Source organism: Acipenser ruthenus, chromosome 1, assembly GCF_902713425.1.
Source record: "Acipenser ruthenus chromosome 1, fAciRut3.2 maternal haplotype, whole genome shotgun sequence".
Lineage (NCBI taxonomy): Eukaryota > Metazoa > Chordata > Actinopteri > Acipenseriformes > Acipenseridae > Acipenser > Acipenser ruthenus.
Genome location: NC_081189.1, coordinates 24,735,348 through 24,752,265, shown reverse-complemented (window position 1 = coordinate 24,752,265; position 16,918 = coordinate 24,735,348). Strand labels below are relative to the sequence as shown.

The window sequence follows — 16,918 nt, the reverse complement described above, 5'->3', positions numbered from 1 at the left end:
TAACCCCAAGTGCACTGAATTCCCAGTGCTCCTTGCAGTCTTGTACTGTGATTTGAGCACCTGCTTTTTCTAGCAATTAGTTTCAATGGGCATGTCAGACAGGCCTTGGGGAATTCTCTCTGACCCATTGCCTATGATGAGAAGAAAAATATCAGTGAGACAGACAACAAGAAAACTTCTCACAGTGTAAAATAACGTGAATATATAGCAGCAGACATCTTGTGTGGTCCCGAGAGACAGACGAAACAATTCCCCAGAGGGTTACAGAATAAGCTTGATTTTGTTAATGCGAGTACAACACATATCTGCACATTTATTTATTTATTTATTTTAAATCTTGAAAAAGCATCATTGTGTTGCATGTAAGTTATATTGTTTGTGTGCCGTGCAGTATAATTCTGATAGGGGATTTATCATTTGGTAACATTTTGAAAAGTTTAATATTACCTTTTGCTTTTTCGTATTAGTAACAAGCACTTGCTATGAGGTTAGTCCCAGCATTCACATTTGTTTTATGGTACATGACCTTTTTCCCTTATGAGAGAGGTAGTAATCAAACATATGTGTATGTGTTTAACCCAATGAAACTAAATTTATGATTATTTCCTTCTAGGGATACGTAGTGATGTCAATATATCTGGAATACTATACCACTTGTGATGAAATGTCTTTAGTCCATTCTTTAGCACAAGTTACTGAGTCTGTCAGAATGTGGGGAGATGCCTGTTCGTTTGGCTGCATGCATAAATCATGCTTACATTTGTATTTATTTATTTTAAAATGCCTAATTATTTTATCCCTGTTTTTTTCCCCCCCAGTTTAGAATGTCTAATTACGCTCCGTCACTGCATGTTCCCACAACAGTGCAGGAAAATGACCAAGCAATTGATTCTTTACACCCTCGGAGCTTGTGAACGGGTGTCAGCAAACTACCAGCTTCTGGATGACACATGCATAGTTTTTCATCTCTGTCATTTTGTACTTTCTGAACAGAGATCTCTTGCTCTTTGGCAATATGGTGCTGCACATTAAAAGCATTAAACACTTAATTAAAGGCTTAATTTGAAAAAAAAACAAAACAAAAAAAAACATATATTACTGCTGGTGAACACCACTGTATCATTTAGATTTGTGAAGTAATTGAGAGGATGCTTCATACTGTAGGATTCTGGGAGTCATAGCCTTTTTTTATTTTTTTGGAGGAAGAGTGATGTAGCCAGACGTTATACTGCAAGTGTAAACCTCTCTTGGTAATTTGTACACAATGTTTTCCAAAAGTAATATATATTAATATAGTTTAGGCAACCATAAGGAAACCCTTCACAAGTTGACTGTGGGACACAACCTCCTGTAATGCAAGATGAATAAACAGAGCATCTCTTATAACTGTGTAAAGAGAAAATCTGTCTCCTCCTTTAATTTACACCTAAAAGTAAATGCCCCAAGTGAATTATCAGGATCAGTGACAGCTGTTTGAAGTGTGCCAAGCTACTGTAATTAAAAAATAAATTAATAAATAAATAAATAATTCTATATATATATAAATAAAATTGTATATAGGGGAGGACAAATGTGGTGATTGGCTGAAATATTAAAGTAGCTTTCATTTGACTTTAATATAGCTTCAAAAGGACAGTTATGAGACCAGTGGCTGGGGAAATCATTATTAAGAGGCGCTGCAGTACCTTCCTGTATCTGAAATTCATTTCTGAATATCTGTTTGGGGTCTTCAAAGCTCTGGAGGCACTATGTTGAAACTGTGTGGCGTATACAATCATAATCTCGGAAGGTTAGCAAACTGTTCTTGTCTGGGTTTTTAGTAAGCTCTTGAGTTACCACTATAATTGGCTGATGAGTAGGCTCGGACCTAAAAAGAATGCCAATGTTCGATTTCCCAGTGTCCTAAGTGAAGATATGTCACCATTTATGCTGGGTTTAGTGACAATTCTCTTGAAGGGAAACTCAAGGGAAATCATTACGCTGTTTATACCTCTCCCTTGTCGGACAGCATTATCCTGTGATATTTTAGCACTGTTTTCCACTGCATGATGGCATCTAGCTGAGGTTAAGGTAGAACAAGTCCCATTTGTAATTTTGTGGCTATTTTATAGTATTAGAAGAGAAAAGATTCTGACAATTAGTTATATGGAATTCTACTGCAGAAACATGTGAAAGCAATCAATAAAATCCACTGGGAGTGTACTTTTCTCAACCCAAAGAATATTGCAATAGTATTCCCACTAGTTTTTTTTAGCTAGTTCTCCCAAACTGTGTTTATTAGGTTAGCAACATTCCCCAAAATGTATTTGCTATGGAAATTAAAACAATTGTGCAATGGGTATTAAACCTGTTAATCTATTTGTTTGCCTTCTGGGTAAACATACACAACTTTAGTATCCAAATTCGACTTTCGATTATTTAGACCACTTTTTGTAGATGTAACAGCTTGAAAACACCTGGGTATGTAGGAACATTGATCTACTCATCTTGACAAAATATGCAGCCTAGAGAGGCTGATAAAGTTGATCTCATAAGGCATCAATCGAGTTGAGGTTGGGTGATTTTGGCAGTCATCGCAGACACAGTTCTGATTGCAATGCGTCCTTTCTTTCCTGATTGGAAGGGGTTCAACTAAAACAGAAAGTTTAGCAGGGAATGGGCATGCCTTTTTTGGCCATCCCAGTCGCTGAATTGTCATCTAGTCTAGGCCATATTGAGCTTGAGTAACCTACTTTGGATCTGCATGTGTGCTAGTTCTTTATACATGTTGTCTACAAAATATGTGTTGTTTTTGGAATCCATTAACTAACAAGGAAAACCCTAGCGTAAAACATGAGTGGGCCCTTGTACAAATGGTGACTTGTACAAGCTATGCCTTGTGTATCTTCTGTGAAATCAGTATAGAGCTACATGTGTAGTTTAGTCCCCACAGTGACATAAAACATACACTGTTCAGCCCTGCGGTTTTTGCATAAAGTTGGTTTTGTTTCATTTACATATACATTTATACAAGGATTCAAAATTATTTACGTTCAGCAAATAACATTGTATATGATTTACCTTTGTCTGTCATAATACAGAGGAAACCCTACCTGTTTTAAGATATACTGTAACACTTAAAACACTGTGAATGAATACAGGTGGGCGTGGCTGAAGAAGTACTGTAGATTGTAAGCTGATCTGTCAAGCTTAACAAGCAGCAGACCTTGTTAAAATTCTCTACATCTAGAATTAATAACCGCCATCAATTCCATGAACACACACAGAGGACTTCCCTTTCCAAGATTGATAAGACCAGTTGGTTTCTGTGAAAATCCACCCCTCTAGTACAATGCTGTCAATTCCCAAATTCCTTTCAGCAAAACAGCACCTGCAGATATGTTGTTTTTAATCTAAAGAGAGAAGAAAATGTGCAGCTGTCCAATGCAATAAAAGGTATCTCTGGTATGTCTATTTAAAAGGGTTGTCGTTTTAATTTAATTAATTTTCTATTTTATCGTTTAAATACCGTTTTCTATATTTTATGTGCAAAAGCATAGTTTTCCCTTTGTCACAGATTGTGCTTTTGGCAGCTATTTTATTTTCTGAGTATTTATTAAACCCTTTTCCCAAAACCTCTGTTTTACAGCCGTTTCCCTGCTGCTATTTGGCACTACTGAGGCGCTATTTGGAATGTGGCGAATGCCAACACGTTATAATTTAAAGACTTTAATACTGGTGTCAAGAGAGCTCATACTGTGTGTGTGTGTGTGTTGTAGAAGTTATGTTTGCCTAGATATGAAATCAATATTTGGTAATATTAGTACATTTACTTGCAATTACCCATTAATTTATTGTATTTAAACTGTATTGTTTCAGCTGGTAGAATCACAACAGTATTGTCATTTGTTGCTAATGGTTGAGATTATATTACTTCTACATTCTTCATCAGTTAGATATTGTTAGCACAAAGAAAACCAAATGAAGTGCATTTATTTCAGTTACTTTTCCACAATTGCTAACATGTTCCTAAAGAGTGCATTACATTCAATCTAACGGTAACTACAAACAAAAGGGCACATTCTGACGTGTTTGGTAAATAATGCTGAACACACACACACAGCAAGTGGTTTCTTGTAAGAATGGAGAAAATCAGTCAGATGATCAGTGGACCTGATCAAACACATGTTATAGACCTGCCAATTTAAACCATGTTTCTGTTCCTCATGCTGTGTGGTATAAAACATTGCAGACATGCCGCTGATTCCATCTGTTCTACTTTGTGTTTGTTTTACAGACAATAATTATGGAGAATGAAGTTCTGCCGAAGATATTCCTTGAATTTTTAAATATCCGTCACTTTCCTTCATTACCAAAAACAGAGAGTTGTGGGTAAGAATTTAAAATGGTATATATTTTAAAAAAAAAATAGTAAAAACTAAAAAGAAAGGAAGACAGCACTGCTCTACCTATACATACCAATCTGTGCCTTTTCAGATCCTTTGATGAAACTGAATCAGAAGAATCGAGGTATGTTGTTTTAAGATTTCTTGGAGGAAAGGATATCGAGGTCTGCAATAGCAAAATGTGTTGCCACACTCACATGAAAAAGATCGACATGAACTTCTACTGTAACATGATTGCAAAAAGATAAATGTGCCTGAAATGTAGACTGGATTTGAACAAGTTTGATTTTGTGCCTGTAGGGAGTGTGATTTAACAAGTGTCCTTTCTATTCACTTTGGATATCCTTGCCTTACACCATCAGTACAGAAAGCACAGCACTTTGTGCAAAGTTTATTGGGACAACAATTGTAAAAATACTGCTGCTGATAAAAGGAATATTCAGCAGCACAATATAAAACAATTATAAAAAGCACATATTGATGCAACTCTGTAAAACGCCAAGAGCCGTAGAGCCCTCAAAGTTTCATATTATTTCTAGCAGGCCTTCATTCAGATGAATACAGGCTGTAGATAAGGCAGTTCCATTACAATGTAATGTTTGCTACATTGGCTTAATCTTTGATATCAAACTAATGGCAACTTTTTTGTTAAGTTATGGTAGAACTCTGGCAGAATCATCTCCTCAAATAAATCATGGGCTTGCAGTTTGATGGTAAAGGCTCTATAGTGCCATTTAAAGTACACGTCTCGATAATGAGTGCTGGATATAGCGCTGCCATTTAGATTTTAATTTTTACTTTACTGGAAGTGTCCTGCCACATATAGAAAGGAGTTGAGACTGGGGAGGTATTCTCCAAAATCAGTGGACACACAACATGCCTTGGGAAAGAATCACTGCCGATGCCTTATACACTGAAGTCCAGCATTCTAACCGTCGAGCCATGGCGTTTTTTGCCATGGATGAAATTGAATTAGCAAGCAATTAGTTGTTTTGACCTGTGTAAAACAGTTTCATATGAAGCAGGTTGCTTGCCTCACTTGATATCAGATAGTTGGAGGTGTTTTCTGTTTACCATCCCCTGATGCTGACACTCCTGTTCTTGACCTTTCCAGTAAACTGTCCCACCAGCCGGTGCTTCTGTTCCTGAGGGATCCATATGTCTTGCCTGCAGCCGATGGTAATGAAATGCTGTCATTCTTTATCAGCTCTTTACTGGTTCCACCCTTCACCAAATAAACCAACTAAATGTAAATTCTGGCCTCAGATATTGACATGTTTTCAGGTCCTCTGTAACATGTCAATAACATTATTGTTTTACATATAACTGCCCCCCGCCCCCACTCCCCTTAGTGTATTTGAAATTATAATATACCTTTCAAACAAATATTTTGTTTTCTGCTTGTAGAAGAATGTCTTTTTATTTATTTATTTATTTTTGTGAATTACCTTTACATTTTACGTTGCCCTGTTTTTACCTTTTAATATTACTTTAGAAATCTAACAGACTAAGATATAGAAGTCATGTTTTTTTTTTTTTACACAGAGGTATTTTATTTCAGTCAAAATACAGTATAGAAGTCATGTTTTAAGTGATTAAATAAAGGAACATATTATACTGTATTTTTAGTTGTGTTTACACAAGAATAACATTTCTATTGAAAACTAAACAGTATTACTATACCAAGCTTGAACATGGGTCACCTGACATATAAATGTAATAACAATTGGTAGTAACAACTCAGAAATAAAGAATGCAAACATATGTAAAATATCTTTAAAACTATCAACAGGGTTTGGACGTAGCACAATTACAAGATGTAGCACACACTATTCTGTAAATAAGCTGTCCTTCACATAACCTTCTCTGAGATGTTACATATAAAAATATATGTTAAAAATAACTTTGTTACAATGGGTAACATAAGCAGCAGATCTGACAGACTATGAGAGAGGGCTGATAATAGCACTTGTTTGGGAGGTGTCTCTGTTTCCATGAGTGCACATGTAACTCGTGTTTCACTATGAACAGTTGTAAAAGTGATGACTCTAGCAGCCATTCTGGAGAACAGACTTCACTGCAGATTTCCACCCCTACTTCTATTAGGAAACTGGAGGTGGTAATCACTCTGGAATGGCTATTTCTCCCTCCAAAACCCCTTGCAGATTTGTCAGGTGGCCCTACACACCTGTGACATGCTGACTTTAAAACTCCCAAAGTGCCTGGGCTACAATCACATTGAACTCGAATCCATTAACAGCATCATTTTAGGGCTAAACTAAATAACTATATCAATACAATTTAGGATCTTGCCATCCTTCAATTAAACTGGAATGTTAAAAGAAGAATTTGCTGGGGCTTTTTTATTACTGTACAAACACAGAAAGAAAATGGCAAGTATCCATGACTACACAGTTGTTTTTTTTGCTGAGGTTTCAGTTCTCAAGCTGACCTTTTAGACCATTGTAGTTTTCTAGCCTCCTACAGTTTTGTATCTACACCACTCGAGGGAAAATTGTGAACATAATGCTTGTTTTGTGCTGTCATACGCTTTTTTCATTTATGATTCTACATTTCTGAAAGGTTAGCTTCAAAAAATGATTTTAGTAGAGAACAAATACAAAGATTTTAAAAATGTTTAGTTTATCTAAGGAAGATCATATGATACAATAATCCTGAAATATGGATGTGGAAGATTTCACTATATTATATTAATGTATAAGAAGTAATGTGAATGGACTTGTATTTATTTTACAGTTATCAAATCAAGAGTAAATTTACTTGACAAAGTGTGTTTTGTATTTTTAGTTTTTTTTTTTTTTTTAAATAAACAATGAGTTTTTGCTTATTTTTAAAGTATACAGTACTAATTAATCATTTAACCTGTCTCTTTGTTTCCAGATACTTTTCCAAATGTAGTTATTGAAGGAGTCGTTCATGGGATGTTTTACCCTCACATTCAGCCATGGTAGACAAAGTAATAATAGAACAGAATGGACAGTTTTGCAGAAATAACTGGTGAAAAAAGGGATTCAGAAGATAACAAAAAGGGGTTTTACAGTACCAGCAAAATTTAGTTTCTAGATATATTACCAATGAATGCACTTTGTAATAATACTTACAAGCGATGGAATCGGTGCTGCAGTACTTGGAATCATTGATAAACAAGCTGTTCGTTTAGAGGCTTCATTTGTGTAAAGCAACTGCACACTGTATTGGAGAATGTTCTCTATTAAGGATTTTTTTTTTACATAGGCACTAACTACATGAACTCACAAACCTGTGATAAAACCTATTTTGTACATGTTGCTAGATGAACTGACATTTTAAAATATTGAAATACTTGTGTATCATACTTTTTGGAGATTGCATTGCTCATCATTGTATCCTTTGTTTAACATACGTATGGTGTGTGTGTGTGTATATATATATATATATATATATATATATATATATATATATATATATATATATATATATATGTGTGTGTGTATATATATATATATATATATATATATATATATATATATATATATATTTACCTACTTCTGACTGGTGCAGTGTCCTTTGAAAAATGAAGTACAATACTGTAGATGGGACAGTCAGCAACTAAAAATAAATTGTTTGAATTATTTAAATGATCAAATATGTGAGTTTAGTCTACATATGTTTAAATCTGTGTTTTTGTTTTTCCACATTATATATTCAAATTATTTTTGTGATTTAAAAAAAAAAAAATGTATTGCTGCTTTTAAGGTCGAAAAGACATCCCATGAAAATACACGCCTTTGTGTAAGTTATGTCTTGAATCGTTCTCTGACTTTTGTTACTGTGCTGTTTCCAGTCGAATGAAACGTATCCTGTGATGATATACTGACTCGTCTATACTGAGAATGCATGTTACAGTACTGAATTACAACCCTAAAAGGGAGGTCAAATATTGTCTTCCACTTTAACTATTCATGTCAGCTGTATCTTCCCTCCCGTTCAATAAATATTCTATCACCAGCTTTGTTGGGTTTGAGACAATAAAAAACACCTTGAAGCATGCTATTAGTACCAAGAGAAAACCAGCTCATGATCTTGTGATTATGAAATGTTAAGGTTAAGCTATCAAACTTGTGATAACTTGCATTAGAGGTATAACTGTGATATTCTAGCACTTTGTGTCCTTGTTTGTATACATGACTTGACATCCGGCTTAATTAGACATCAACGTACAGTATAATACTAATAAAGTGTACCATGATTATTTGTCTTTTGTCTAAGCATGTTATTTACCTGTGGTGGTATCTGTTTATCCCATGAACATTTATTACTCAATTATTCTTGTCTTTGTAATAACATCACCCCCTGTATGGCTGTATTAGTACTGTAGTTCATCCAAATAAATATTCACCATATTCAGCTTTAACCTGCTGAAAAGGGCATCCACAGAGAGGCAATTTATGGAACATGTGGAATATGTTGTATAAATTTGTAGTAACTAAAAAACGTTTTTTTTTTTATGGTTTGATTTTTTTTTTTTAAACAATTTTAAAGTTTATATAGTTCACAGATGTGATATTTATTATTTATTTATTAATTCATACATCAATGGGTAACATGTTAAATCCTTGTCCTGTGTGTGATTTCAGACCAAAAGCACAGCCCTTTTTGCATTCAACAATTATACAAATACACTTTGTTAGTTCAAGTGGAATGAAAAAGTATTGTAAAAGTGAAAAGTGAAAAAGCATTGTAATGTATTCGTTTTTGTACAAAAAAAACCCACATTAGCACCATCAACACTTTTACTCAACAATTTCAGGGGGTACTCAATACAATTATGTAACAGCATATATAAACTCTACATTAGTTTTACATACAGGTGCATGTTATTTTTATTACACAAGATTAGTGTTAACAAAAGCTTTTGCTAATTTACTCACCTCTGTTTAAAAAAAAAAAAAAAAAAAAAATCACGGCTGGGGGTATTGATGCCACCATGTAGCCTGATATCCAGAAAATAATAATTCCTGTTTACTTGATCAAACACACCTGAAAATATTGCACTGGTTTTCCTGGTAGAATTTAGTAGTTTTAAGTATTTTATATTAAATACAATATTCATAATTCTATACCTGGCTAGTGTAGAAAGAACAAACAGTGCAACATTTATTTATTGCAGTGTTATTGCATAAAATACTGAGGAGAACTGAGTCGCACAACAAAATACCTGTACCAGACCAAGAGCACTGGATTCAGTGTCAGATATGTGAGCCCTTTTATCTAAGTTGTATGATCAATACATTATTTAACTTGACCAATGTCCTGAACATATTGATACATCTTAACATATTACTGGTTTGTGAATCTATACTTTTGATCATGCAGAATTCCACACGTTGTTGTTGTTATTATTATTATTATTATTATTATTATTATTATTATTACTATTATTACTTTTTACCAGCCTTCCAATTCTATCACAAATGGTTCTTTCACGTCTATCTTACCACTGTTAAAAATCACACAGTCCTGGAGGGGTTGATTTCTATCGTTTGTGTCTTGAAGTTCTATTGTGTGAATCACAGACTGAAAAAGAAGTAAAGAAGATATTGGTTCATTTAATATAACTATCCAATAAAACAATTCAGTAGGATGCTTGCCAGACAGAATACATTTTGCATTTGAGATACCATTTAGCCTACAGTACTAGTTCTTGTACTAACTGTGCTACCAGAGAGCCCAGTCAGAACAAACAGCAAATGTAATTCATTCTGACTGAGCTCTTATTTATTGTTTTCAATCATGCTTTAACCTACTGAATTCTTCTTTGGAAGTTTGACCAATACTTACTGATTCCTACTTCTGGAGGAACCATGAAGATTCACTTGGCTCTATATTAAAGCTGTCTCTAGTAACTGGTTTAATTCTAAAAGACCAGTTTCACCTCTATATAATAAACTATGTTTTACCATTCCTTCAAGGACCTTCCCAAACACAACGTGCTTGCCATCCAACCAGGGTGCTTTTGCTGAGGTGATGAAGAACTGGGAACCATTGGTATCTGGGCCTGCATTGGCCATGCTGACCCACCCTGCTCCCAAGTGCTTCAGCTTGAAGTTCTCATCTGGAAATGTCACTCCATAGATGCTCATGCCTGAAACAAACAATACCACAGAGACTGTGGTTAGACTCATCCACTTACTGTTCATGCTCATGGCAGTCGCAAACCTAAGCTATTTGAACTACTTGGTGAAATTAAAATTCTGTACGCTACTTTTACTTGACCACTGCCTTGCTTTATAAAGGTTTTAAATTAGTGCAATTATTTTACAAAACCTTTACTAGCTCAATACTTAGAATTCCAGAGTACATTGTAAGGTTTTCTGGTCCTCATAAGAATAACAAACAAAATATGTATTGTTTGCATAGAATATTTTAAAGAAATCCAAAAAGAGCCTGGTGATATTCGAAGCCTGTAGCAGTGTGGAGTAGTGGTTAGGGCTCTGGACTCTTGACCAGAGGGTCGTGGGTTCAATCCCCAGTGGGGACACTGCTGCTGTACCCTTGAGCAAGGTACTTTACCTAGATTGCTCTAGTAAAAACCCAACTGTATAAATGGGTAATTGTACGTAAAAATAATGTGTTATCTTGTAACAATTGTAAGTCCCCCTGGATAAGGGCGTCAACTAAGAAATAAATAATAATAATAGAAAACACTGTATCAAAGTCAAGGCATGTAGTTATCAAAAATCATGGTTTCCTCATAGCTGCAGAAAGTCTCCATGAAAAAAGTCCAAGTTCATATCACAACACTCTTACCATATAATCTGTTCATAACCACAAGTGTTCCTATCACAACACGTTTACTATATAATCTGTTCATAATCACAAGACTCCGATTTCCTCAGTTCCAATCCAAATGTTTATTCCAACCACATCCTTAATTATGAAATCGAACCAAATAAAACCCTCAATCTTTTTTTTTAATTTTACCCATTAACTTTGTACTGGAACAGCACTCCAATGTGCGAGTTGCCTACCCCTGCTGTAGAGCATGGTTTTATCATCAAATGCTTTACCTCCAGTTCCATCTCCAGCAGTAAAGTCTCCTCCTTGGATCATGAAGTCCTTGATCACCCGATGAAATTTACTTCCTTTGTAGCCGTATCCTTTCTGTAAAAGCAAACACAGCATACAGATTAATTACTAAGACATAAATATTCACATTTAAATGTATTCATGCTCATTGATTTCAGAAAAAAATAAACTGCAGGCCTACATTTTGTATGTCTTCAGTACTGACTTGCTGAAAAACTAATAAAGGCTAACCAATTTTATACTTTAAAAATACATTTTTAAAAATGGGCATAGATACACATTTTACTTTGAGATTGGTCTGATATAAGTGAAATAATATGTCCTATACAACTATATCTGTCTTCAGAGCCTTTTGAGTCTATGAAGGGAATAATGTGTGCATTTTGACTAATTAACACAGCTGGAATAGTCAGTATCCTGAAGGTAATAAAGTATGGCCAGAAATCTATCTAGAAACATCAGATCTAATACAGTATGTTGTAAACAGTACAAATCAATTGAGAACAGCACCCAAAAATGTTGTCTGAACTGAACTGTTACATAGGTGACCTCATATGCGTTGCTGAAGTGTCCAGGGAAAAGATTGCTCAACAGTGAATATAAGATGTTTTAATCTACACAATTGAAATGTGCTTTAACCACTGCTGGTTTTTATTTCGTCAGAAATTGTAGGGCTGTGCAATGCAGCTTTCAAGTCAAACTCTTCACATAAAGAAGCAGCTGTTGATGTTAAACATTCAGATTGCATTGGACTCTTTCCAGATGAGGCCCAAGTGAGTTATTTATTGCAATAGAACTAATGCAGAAACAGATAATACCAGGATTAATTCACTAAGTGTATATTATTAACACTATGTAACACAATTTTTGTTCCTGGGTAGTAAGTGGTATTTCCTAATTGCTTATGCCTCAAAAGTATAGAAAATGGCTATTATTCCCCACAAACTTTGCTTTTGTGACCAGGACAGTGATATTTTGAATTTACCTATTTCCAGTGAGAAAATGGGTGAATTTGTGTCTTTTCGTTCACATAAAGTCAGAAAAAAACAACATGTGAATCCAAATTAACATGTATTTATACTAAAGTAATACAAAAATGACTACAAAAGATTTAGAAGTGAGTAGTTTTTCGAGATTTACGATTATACTGTAAATCACTTTCACGAATCAGCCCCCAAATGTAGTCTCCCATCATGTTCTCGTTATACTGTCCTTGGTAGCGGCGTTCAAAGTCCAGTATATCCTGGTGGAAGCGCTCGCCTTGCTCCTCCGAGTACGCTCCCATGTTCTCCTTGAATTTATCAAGATGAGCATCAAGGATATGGACTTTGAGGGACATCCTACAGCCCATTGTGCCGTAGTTCTTCACCAGAGTCTCAACCAGCTCCACATAGTTTTCAGCCTTGTGATTGCCCAGGAAGCCCCGAACCACTGGGACAAAGCTGTTCCAAGCCGCTTTCTCCTTACTAGTGAGCTTCTTGGGGAATTCATTGCACTCCAGGATCTTCTTTATCTGTGGTCCGACAAAGACACCGGCTTTGACCTTTGCCTCAGACAGCTTAGGGAAGAAGTCTTGAAGGTACTTGAAGGCTGCCGACTCCTTATCTAGAGCTCTGACAAATTGTTTCAAATCAAATTGGCCCAATTTGATGTGCAGTGGTGGCATCAGCACCTTCCGGGGGTCCACCAGTAGCTCCCACTTGACGTTGTTCCTCCCCACAGAGAACTCGGTCCGCTGTGGCCAGTCCCGCCTGTTGTAGTGCGCCTTGGTGTCCCTGCTGTCCCAAAGGCAAAGATAGCAGGGAAACTTGGTAAAACCGCCTTGGAGACCCATCAGGAATGCCACCATTTTGAAGTCTCCTATGACCTTGATGCCATCTCAGAAAAATGCAGATATGTATCCACTTAGGCAGCTGGAACTAAACTGAACTGGTGGGCTTAAGGCCCCTGTATTTATACTACTATTTATATTACTGGAAAGTTCTAGAAAGTTCTAGAAGTTACTCCAAGTTTACTCAGCACTGAATCTATCTGGAATGTTCTGGAAAATAGGTACATTTCAAAATATCACTGTCCTGGTCACAAAAGCAAAGTTTGTGGGGAATAATAGCCATTTTCTATACTTTTGAGGCATTAGCAATTAGGAAATAACACTTACTACCCAGGAACCAAAAAAAAAAATAATAATTTGTTACACGGTGTTACTCCTATCATAACAATGATTGGTTTCAATTACATATATGGGTGGAATCACTTGGTGTAGAGGTGAAATACTGGATTAAAAAAACACATTTATTCAACTCGGCATGGAAAGGATCATTAGGTGGCTTTGCTACTTATAAAGCCGATTCCACCAACTAACACAAAAGCAGCCGCTTGCATGCGACCTACAGTCAGGGACTGCTAATATATCCATATAGTGGCTATGCAGATAGTTAGAAGAGACTATAAATAATAAGAATAATCAGAAACCATTGCAATCTATTGTATATGTTGTGTACTACTACATATAAACTTTACATTTTAAACTGTTCATACCTCACCAGTTGCAAGGGTAATAAAGTTGTTCACTGTCTTTGGCACAACTTCCCCAAACAGCCCAATAACTATTCTGCCAACCTCGTACTCTCCCACCTGGATGTCAAAGAACACCTGAAACAATAAAAAAAAAACAAGTGCATATACTGTCTGAGTGATATAAATAACTGACATAATAATCTGGTTTATTTAGAAATTGGCTAATGCCGTTTTTTTTTCATCACAGGGTTACTTGGGGGTTAATAATTGGCACATCACTGGTGCAGCATATACGAAACGACAAGTCTGACATCGTTTTGTAATATTAAAAATATAACAACTAAATAGAATTGATTCAAAATGTTATTCCATGCACACGCTTAGTAGTACATGGACAAATGAATCAATATGACCTCCATGTCTTAGATGTTTGATTCTGGTTGCTGTAGTAGCACCATCTGTATTACAGGGCGATAGGAAAATAAGTTTACCACATCAACGCACCATATCATTGATGTTGTAAACGTACTTTTTAATCACCCATTGAAACCACCGAGTGTAATGTTAATATCATACAAATTGATTATATTACCATATTTTAATCTATACTAAATAGCTGTACCGATACTGTTACACACATTCAAATTACAAATAGATCTTCATCATTCCTTGTTTACCTCACTTCAGCCAGCGGTGTTACTGACCTTGGCACCTGCATTTCTAATCTACATTAGGAACATTGTGATACCAACCTTAGCTGTTAGTTTTGGTCCTCTTTTTCCTTTCGCGCATTCCACAGCAGGAAATGCTACTAAGACTAGAAGCGTCAAAACGCTGAGTACTGTTCTCGGTTCCATCTTACGTGCTAGGAAGGACGTGGAAGAAAAAAAGCCGCAGCTTCTGCTGTAAAACGAATATGAATCACTGAAGCACTTCCTGCATAGAGCAGACCCTTAAGTGAGCAGGGGAGATATTACAGAATCTTTTCGGAATACGTTAGAAGGAGGAGTTGGGGTTTTCACGTGTGTACGTTTCAATTAGTGCTTTCCAGTGCCAAGTCTGCAACATTATTTTACAACGTTGCACATTATTTCTGCTGAAAAGTATAACAAACAAAGCCGGATAAAAGTAAATGAAACTGTTGTACACTCATGGGACAGGACTGGTAATTTCAGCCAATGGATGCAAAATTGAGTATATGTTTTGTATGTCAAATTCTTCACTCCGTACATAATCCGTTCGATATGCTAAATACTGTAACTGATCAAAATACTGCATCTTGATTAATTACATTAAAACAATGACTAGGCAGTTCTGACTTGAGTAAAGCCTAATAAAGTGTATTGACAAAAAAAAAAAAGCTTAGTTCAGTGCAACATTGGGTTGTGTTTCGATGCAGTACATACTGTGTTTTAGAAGTGTGATTAAATGTTGAATAAAATACTGTATGCGGTTAATGACTCAGGAAAGATTACATTACAGATTATAAGTATCAATACTTCTGTGTCACTTCAGTTGGAATATACTATCTATCTCTCTCTCTCTCTCTCTCTCTCTCTCTCTCTCTCTCTCTCTCTCTCTCTCTCTCTCTCTCTCTATATATATATATATATATATATAAATACAATATTTGATTCGTAGTATTAAAAGCTGGATAGTCTTAAAACGTGGAGAGGAATGTGTATTAAGTTATAGGCACAAACTTGATCATGGTTGCGTTTAAGATAATCCCTTGAAACAGAAGTAGGCCATGACAGCCATGCAATATGTAGACATTTGTTTTCACCTTTCTCAAGCTAGATGCAATTTTGTGCAACTACAGAATGAATTTGCAAAATGAGTACTTTTGAAGTTCCCCAGTTAATGTGCCTAATTCAGAATATGTGTGAGACCCTTTTACCTTTATTACAGGCATTGCTTACACTGTACAGTAATTCCGCTCTACGACTAGATGTGTAACTATTCCTGATCATTACAAAAGGCTGATGCCTAGAATTTATATAAGTGCTGCAATTGAATAGTTTCTGCTCTGCAACACTATACAGTGACTACATTAATGGAATTACTGGGAAATTATAAGGTGCCCTGATTTGTAGAATTCTACTGTTAGCTGCCTAACTGTGATTAACTGACATGAAATATACATTTAAATGTGTATGACATACATAACAGCCCGGGGTTGGGGGTAAATTGTCTACGTCTGTTCTTAAGTTAAAGTTATTCACATTACTTATCATAAAGTGACAGGCAGGCACTGTGAAGTCAGAGACTAATTTGGTGTCTGTGAAATGCTATTAGAACCATAACACTGCCAAACAAGCACTACATGACTGCAGGAAAATGGTGCCGTTCAAACCTCAAGACATTGGGGTGGGGGGTAAGTGAGTTTGATCCAGTTGATTGGACTAAGGTTTATAGCATAACAAAAGTTAGGCATCACATTAGAATAAGCAATAGATGAATTTTGATCTTGATTGCAGTGTACTAAATCTGACCCCCTAAATAATGCACCATCAACACACTGTGAAACTACGTGATAGTCGCACATTATTTAAGCACTGTGAATAAGGTTATAGTCTGCTTGCTCACTGATGTTGTTTTTCTGATGTCAAGCAAACGTCTGCTTGAGGTGAATTAAACCACAAGTATGCTGTAACTGACCCTGAGGGTATAGCTGTTATGTGTTTATTGTTTAGCAGGTTGCTTGGACCAATATGTATGTGCAAATATTTATTGAGTTCTATATAAGTAGTTCATATGGGTTGTGCCTAAATTCTTCATTCGAGGAGTGAGAAGTAGGTTCATGAGAGAGTTGGCTTTACTGAAACCTGCTTTTCATTTTTGAAAGAGATGTCTCGTCATGGTGCTTTAGGTTTTTACACAAGTAGTAAAGATAAGTCTAAAGGCTAAATGCAACATTAGAAACT

General features: G+C 35.7%; 2 protein-coding genes across 3 annotated transcripts in view; one reads left to right on the top strand and one right to left on the bottom strand.

The window, feature by feature from the left end:
- LOC117408335 (sorting nexin-24) overlaps positions 1 to 7,446 on the top strand; it is a 44,808-nt gene extending 37,362 nt beyond the window's left edge. For both annotated transcript variants that reach the window (XM_034013248.3, XM_059022476.1), the window contains exons 4-7: positions 4,277 to 4,371; positions 4,477 to 4,509; positions 5,500 to 5,564; positions 7,287 to 7,446. In XM_034013248.3, the coding sequence (XP_033869139.1) occupies positions 4,277 to 4,371; positions 4,477 to 4,509; positions 5,500 to 5,564; positions 7,287 to 7,357 (264 nt within the window). In that variant the 3' untranslated portion in view covers positions 7,358 to 7,446. The remainder of the gene's footprint in view (positions 1 to 4,276; positions 4,372 to 4,476; positions 4,510 to 5,499; positions 5,565 to 7,286) is intronic.
- A 1,718-nt stretch (positions 7,447 to 9,164) lies between these two features.
- On the bottom strand, positions 9,165 to 14,954 carry LOC117408696 (peptidyl-prolyl cis-trans isomerase C-like). Its single transcript, XM_034013932.3, has 5 exons — positions 14,744 to 14,954; positions 14,013 to 14,126; positions 11,456 to 11,549; positions 10,346 to 10,530; positions 9,165 to 9,962 (listed from the first exon to the last, which is right to left on the bottom strand). The coding sequence occupies exons 1-5, from the start codon at positions 14,846 to 14,848 to the stop codon at positions 9,834 to 9,836; spliced, it is 627 nt and encodes a 208-aa protein (XP_033869823.3). The 5' UTR covers positions 14,849 to 14,954; the 3' UTR covers positions 9,165 to 9,833.
- Positions 14,955 to 16,918: the final 1,964 nt, after the last annotated feature.